This window comes from Pseudochaenichthys georgianus, chromosome 7 (genome assembly GCF_902827115.2).
Source record: "Pseudochaenichthys georgianus chromosome 7, fPseGeo1.2, whole genome shotgun sequence".
Lineage (NCBI taxonomy): Eukaryota > Metazoa > Chordata > Actinopteri > Perciformes > Channichthyidae > Pseudochaenichthys > Pseudochaenichthys georgianus.
In genome coordinates this window covers 2994934-3002072 of record NC_047509.1, presented here as the reverse complement: position 1 = coordinate 3002072, position 7139 = coordinate 2994934, and the positions used below count along the sequence as shown (strand labels likewise).

At 38.2% G+C, this 7139-nt stretch overlaps 1 protein-coding gene across 1 annotated transcript; it reads right to left on the bottom strand.

Moving 5' to 3' along the window:
• Positions 1 to 2496: 2496 nt before the first annotated feature.
• LOC117450151 (C-type mannose receptor 2-like) lies at positions 2497 to 5827 on the bottom strand. Its single transcript, XM_034088223.2, has 6 exons — positions 5791 to 5827; positions 5442 to 5611; positions 4856 to 5071; positions 3924 to 4347; positions 3718 to 3818; positions 2497 to 3254 (listed from the first exon to the last, which is right to left on the bottom strand). Exons 1-6 carry the CDS (start codon positions 5825 to 5827, stop codon positions 3138 to 3140), a joined length of 1065 nt encoding a protein of 354 aa, XP_033944114.2. The 3' UTR covers positions 2497 to 3137.
• Positions 5828 to 7139: the final 1312 nt, after the last annotated feature.

Genomic DNA, 7139 nt, shown 5'->3' with positions numbered 1-7139 from the left:
GATTGCACTAACTTCCAGCTTCATACTTTGGATATTCCAGTAAAACATTTGTTCATGCTTTAATGTTACACAAACTTTCTTTTTCTTTGTGTCTGTTTCAAACGCTTTGTTGTAGCTGCTCAAAAGGATTATACTTTAACGGCAAAGGCTTAAGTCCATGTTCACCCTCTGATGGTGTTTACTGCAAACCAACATGAACGGAGACACATTCAGAATGTTTAGAGCTGCTTTACAATTAAAAAAGCTTCATATTTCAAAACCTCACTTTTCAAAAATCACTTTATAGGCTAAAAGGCATTACCTATATTTTCTTTAAAAAAAAAAGCGTCTTGTCATCCAGGATCTTGCATATATTCCGGCCAAACATCTCTCACCAAAGATCTTCTGAATTTCCCCCAACAAGAGGACAGACCCTCCATTACAAAGTGCAGCATGATGGATGTGGCTGAGGTGTTCTTAGGAAGGTTCATGGATAAAGAGAACTGAGCCGTGTCAGAAGCAGGACTCTGTTCATTCCTATATTCCCCGATGTGTTTTGACAGAAATACGACTGAACTGACTCGACTTCCAGCATCAGCCTCCATGGCGTTAGAACAGGACCTATTATTGGAACTGAACCCCTCAGGTAATCTGAACAACACAGCAACTGAACTCTTCAGAAAGAAAGAAAGGACGATGGTTTTTGGGAACAAATAATCAAACGTATTGGTGAGTAACGGCTATAATGACTTTTATTTAACATTGTTGATATTTTCTTGTCATTTTATTGAGTAAATATTGTTGCTTCTGCTAGAGAGGATGTGCGGCGCAGCAGTGAAAGGAGGCTTGTTGAATTGTGTTGTTCGGTGTTCTGGCTTTAGTAATGGCATTCATTCTCGCTACATCAGAAACCTGTCTGTGATGCAGCGCCCTGTTATACTGCGTTAATGTTTCATATTAATGCTTCTATAGCGTGACGTCATAATAATGCTATTAGGAGGTGGATTCATTCAGGTAGACACTATGAAGGCCTAGGTGTGAAATCTACGGCCTGTTACTGTTTTCAACATAACTCATTTGAAGATATTGTGAGACAAAAAAACTATAATTAGAACGCAAATAAAGAAACATATTTTTGTATGAAATTTCATTAAAGGTCCTTTTTTTATTGGTGATTTAATCTTGATCAAAAGTCAACAAAAGCCAAACATTGTATTATTATCTCCCACCGGCCAAGCAAATACACTAATTAGTAAAAACCCTAAACATATTAAATTCATATTTAACAAGGAAAAGCATCACATTCTCTATCTTCTATCAAAATGATCGTAACGAATTGATTATTCAGATCATTGTTGCAGCTGAATTCTGTCGCACGAGGACTTTGAGGAAAGAAACACACTTTTCTCTGATAAAAGCCGCACACAGCAATTCAGCTTTAGAGCTCATCCCTCTCCTCCTCCTCCTCCTCCTCCTCCTCCTCCTCCTCCTCCTCCTCGTGGAAGACGTGTCCATCCGGCTGCTTCCTCCAGGCCACTTGGACGTTGTCGTCCAATCCCTGGGCCCTTAGGTTCTTTTTCGCCTGAGACACAAAAACTCATTATAATTATCGTTCGATCAACTCCGAGGCTAAACCTGACAATACATCTGTTCTCCTTGGAGATCCACAACACTGTCAAAATACTGCATGAAATGAGTAAAACACCTCAATCAGGTGACAAAACAAACCTTAAATACCTGTGCCATAGGGAATCGTACAGCGACACCCTATGGCACACACAGTGAATAACACCCAATTGTGACGGCCCAAAACCCAAACATGAAGTCTCATCTCCGGCCCCTAAGCGACAGGCTAAAGTACATGTACTAAGTTTATACAGTATATATGTTCACTTTTTACTTTGTGTTGTACTGTGTCTGTACCTATGTACCCCTGATGTCAAGGTGTTGTGTGTATATCATGTTTGATGTAAATATATATTTTCTTGAATAAAGGAGAACAAATATCTATATATCTACATTGAGAGTCAGTTGGCTAAAAAGTGTCTAAAATCAGGGAAATTACCATTCTGGCCAATAACCAATAATCCAACATGTGAGAAATCATTGAATAAATAATTCAAATAAATAATCTCTTTATTGGATATAGTTTATTCTGCATCGTGATTATCTTTTTAAAACAGAATATTACTTTCATGATGATACATGACAAAAAACAACATCACATCTTATAATAATAGTTAAGAAACTGGAACCAGCGAATATTCAGCTTTGTTGCCAGAAGGGTAACGTAAAACAGTTATAGATAATTTAAGGACATTTGCTTCAAGTTTATATCCTTAATAAGGATGAAAATAATACAATTAATTATTTTCTATTTCAATTATTTGAAGATATCCTCACATTACATACATGCAACGAAAACTGATATTTAATTTGTTTGAACGTTAAAGGTAATCCTTTTTAAATAGTATCTTAATTTATAATCTAATAATATCTAATCTATCAAATGTCACACAAAAGAGTAAAATGCCGGTTATATATCCCACAGCCAGAGGGAATTAAACCCCGAAGAGATTCAGTTTATGACCACATAGCACAGAGAAAAGCATTACATCTTCATATTCTGGAAGCTGATTCACCAATTTTAGGAACATATCTTAAAGTTTGCATCCCTAAAGAAAAGGAGCAATAAACACAATGTTTAACTCAATTGAAGATATTAATAACAGTGAGTAATTGCTCAACACATTTTTAGGATAAAATATAAGTTTCAAATGAAGAATTAAATTGTTGTATGAAATGACTGTAAAGATGCATTAGAGGTCATCATGTTAATTGATAATAAGATTTCCTGGAATTGCCCTCTATTAAATCTAATATTATTTTAAAATGTCTTATATTTTATCTGAAAGAAACATATAAAAAGTCACAAAATAGGAAAATAAATCCAGTTTTCCGCAGGTCAAGCAGATACATGAACATTTATACCCCAAACATATTAACTTCAAAACCATATAGAAAACATTACAACCCTTATCTTATCTCGCTACTGATAGATTATTCAGATCATTGTTGCAGCTGAATTCTGTAACACGAGGACTTTGAGGAAAGAAATGCACTTTTCTCTGATAAAAATCACACAGAGCAATTCAGCTTTAGAGCTCATCCCTCTTCTCCTCCTCCTCCTTGTGGAAGACGTGTCCATCCGGCTGCTTCCTCCAGGCCACTTGGACGTTGTCGTCCAATCCCTGGGCCCTTAGGTTCTTTTTCGCCTGAGACACAAAAACTCATTATAATTATCGTTCCAGTAAAAACAGATGATCTCTCTTTAGCTCACTCATCTGAAATGGTAGCTGTTCCCCTTATGTCTTCCAGTGTAAAGGCTTACCTCAGGTTATGGAATAGTATTTGTACATGTTCCTAATGCATTTGGTGGCATGTGGCTAAGTTTCTGCTCTTTACTTCTGCACATATTTACACGTCTTCTTACTAAATGCTTGGGTCCTGTTATTTGTGGCCAAAGTATTGAAAGTATAATGGATATAGAATTTCATTCATGTTCCTCTTGGTCCATTTCATTCGTATTGAAATTAATTTACTGCATTTTCTTTTGTTGAATTAATTATTCTTTAATAGATATGTATGTGTTTCCTACCTCTTTCGTCTCTTGTTCTCATGTCATGTGAATTTCCTTTCTGGAGATGTTTTTGCATCAAAGTAGAAAACATGATTTACCTCCACCAACATCGCAGCCAGAAAAGCGGGGTCGTTCAGATCCACACCGTTTGGTTTCTCCACCCTCACCTTTATCACTTGCATTGAAACAGGCACAACAGCTAGAAACACAAACAAACTTCATCAGTCACAACGTTTATGGTGTCTTCTTTTTCAGCAGACTCAATATCATCACTTGCTTTGACGTAGCTGTGAATGTTACTCACATTTGTAGCAGATGAATGGTTTCTCCAGGCCACAGTCCAAGTCCTCCCATTTTCCAGAGTTGTCGAAATCTGCAGCCACACAAACCTTTAAAGCTCTGAGGTCAGGTTTATTTTCTGCCCAGTACTTGAAGGAGGAGGAACTTCCATCGGACCACTTCCAGGAGTCTCTGTAAAGGCCGATCCAATAACGATAACCCCCTACAGGTAACAGATCATCAATCTGCTGGCTCTCTGTCAGGTTTCTCACACTGGCCAGGTCCGTATTGTGTTCTCTGCAGTAGCTCTGGGCCTCAGTCCATGTCATGCGGCTATAAATGGGGACAAATGCTGCATTCGGCCCTGAAAATGGACCCCAGAGAAGCTGAGAAGAGGCACCACGGCATACAGCCTGACAGCAATACCACATCTCTGGTGGTATTGATGCCTTTATAATATAAAATATTACATTTAAATCCCACAAATGTGTACTTTGTAATTTGTAGTTCTGGGGTTTTTCAACAGATGAATGTTGGCAATAAACTTTAGTAGTATCAGTGGTGGAATATTCAGATATTTGAGTAAAAGCAGGAGTACAACGATGTGAAGATACTCTGTTACAGGTTAAAGCTTCATTCAAATTATATTGATCCTATATTGTTCTTATTCTGTTTAGCACAGATGTATAAGATGTAAAACGTACCTACAATTCTGAAACAAGTTTGCAAAAAATGGTATATACATAATTTCCTTTTACGTTATCTTTTAAATGAAACCATGTGAGCATTTTTAGTGAAAAGGGAAATGTCTTTAGTGGAACTGCTAACAAAAGAAAAAAAAGTCACAAAGAAAAAAGGTTGGGAACCGCTAGTTAGATAAAGATCAATGCATTGTATTTCAGAAGCTTAAAATATGATTTTAAATGTGTAATATTAATTTTAAGTTTATATTCTTACCTTGACATCAAAGCAGACCGACCTGTATCTGGTATTACAATCATAATCATACCATGTTCCATCAGTATGCAACATTTCGCATCGGTCAATTGGCCCGTTATCTGGTTGATTATTCCCCCATGGTCTGAACTCCGTCTCTCCCGGTCCGTGGAAGCTTGGGTCTGACATCGACCACCTCCAGGTGTCCCGCTCATCGTGCAGCCCTATCCAGGCTGACTGAAAGCAAGACATTGTTATATTTAGTACATCCTGTTGAAGCTTTTAAAGCTGCTGCTTGAGAACATGTGTATGTTTAATAAAGAGAAGGTTTGCCTTTATGAGACCAGCCTTGGTACGTGGTGATCTAAAGGGAATCCCCTCAAGTCAACATTCCTTCACAGCCTTGTTACTCTGAACCTCTTCCACTTTATTACAGGGTTTCATGCTATAGCTTTGGCTTAAAACATTTTCAACTCTGTTTTAATACTCAGGTTTCCATAGGACTTTAAAACAGGTTTAGCTTTCTGTGATAATCTCTCCTTTTTCAATTTAACTCTAAAATAAATGTAACTCATTTGAATCGAAAGACAGAGAAGAGTGACCTCACTTGGTTGTGTTGGCCTGCCATGTCGTTCAGGAGCTTCACGACCTCCATGCTGTCTACAGTGGCCAGGTCTGTGTGTTTCTCTCTGCAGTAGCTCTGTGCTTCAGACATGCTCTTTGCTTCAGAAACAAAATGGTACTGACGTTCAGCATGTGAGGAGACAGCGCTCAGCCCTGCAGAGACACAGACACTTTGATCAGATTCAATATCAACTACTGAACCGACTTCTCCAAAGTACATTGAAGTTAAACTGTAAATTAAATAACTTAAGTAATTGTCAGACGGAAACCAAAATAGAAAGTACTACACATTGCTAATGGGATAATATATTTTAAATAAAAATAATAATTACCTGAAAGAGCGATGATGATCAGAAGAACTGTCTCCATCCTTGTCTCTTCCCCGTTCCTCTCTTTTGGAATGAGACTGTAGATGTGCAGCTGTTGACATTATACATTAGGTAAAATGCAAAGTGGATATGGAACCTACCGTTTTTTTTTACATCAGGCTTATTTGCTTACATTTGCACATACATACATTAGGTTAAACATTAACTAACATTATGCATTAGTTAGCTGCACTTTTGACTTAATGCAAAGTGGATATGGAACAACAGTTCATTATATCAGGCTTATTTACTTACATTTGCACATGCATTTAGAAGGAAAGACAAATAGAGAAATATGGGCGTAGGACTGGTGATACACAGCAGGAAATCCAAATTACAACTGTTTTTCAATGCAGCCACCACGCAAAGATCCTTCAACGGCCGGCGCACTTCCTGGGGTCTTGGGAAGGTTCCTAACGGAGTGAAATGACTCAGAAGCTCCTCAGTGTCAGACGTGATAAGAGCTGATCAGATTCTGATGACAGGAAAAGAGCTTCAGTGCTTCCTTTAGTTTAGGATACACTCGACCACCCTTTTAGAAATGAAAGGAGAACATGTTTTATATATTTTAATGTAATACTGTTGTTCATGTTTATAAATCATCACCACAAAGAGCAAAGTATCTACATGCGCTTATGGTAATCTACTGTTTTCCTCATCAATCAATCAATCAATCAATCAATCAATCAATCAATCAATGTTTATTTATATAGCCCAATATCACAAATGTTACATTTGTCTCAGTGGTCTTCACAGTGTGTACAGAATATCAGTATGACAATACGACACCCTCTGTCCTTAGACCCTCTGTCCTTAGACCCTCACATCGTACAAGGAAAAACTTCCGGAGAAAACCCACAGTTTAAAGGAGAAAATGGGAGAAACCTCAGGGAGAGCAACAGAGGAGGGATCCCTCTCCCAGGACGGACAGACGTGCAATAGATGCCGTGTGTAAATTGAAAAGATAATACATTTGCAACATAGGTAGTCCAAATGTTTGGAAATGCATGTGTGTATAATAGGAAGATGAATCCACGAGGATATCCATCCAGGACCGATGATCCAGGACCACAGCCACGACTCAAGATCCAGGGCTCGCGATCCAGGACACAGGACCGCAGGATCATCCATGACTCCGGATCCCGGCGTATATAGACACCAAAAAGAAAGACATTTGGGGAAGCTGGGTTAATCGGAACATGAGAGTACACAGGTATAGACAGAGAGAAGGAAGAAGTAAGATGTCCCCCGACAAACTAAGCCTATATCAGCAAAACTAGGGGCTGAATCTAATCAGCCCTAACTATAAGCTT

Excerpts from the sequence above, each read along its gene's own strand:
- LOC117450151 (XM_034088223.2), bottom strand. The coding sequence starts at position 5,827 with ATGGAGACAGTTCTTCTGATCATCATCGCTCTTTCAG. Across the intron at positions 5,612-5,790 it reads GATCATCATCGCTCTTTCAG|GGCTGAGCGCTGTCTCCTCA; the intron begins GTAATTATTATT and ends GTGTCTCTGCAG. Across the intron at positions 3,255-3,717 it reads TGGCTGCGATGTTGGTGGAG|GCGAAAAAGAACCTAAGGGC; the intron begins GTAAATCATGTT and ends TTTGTGTCTCAG.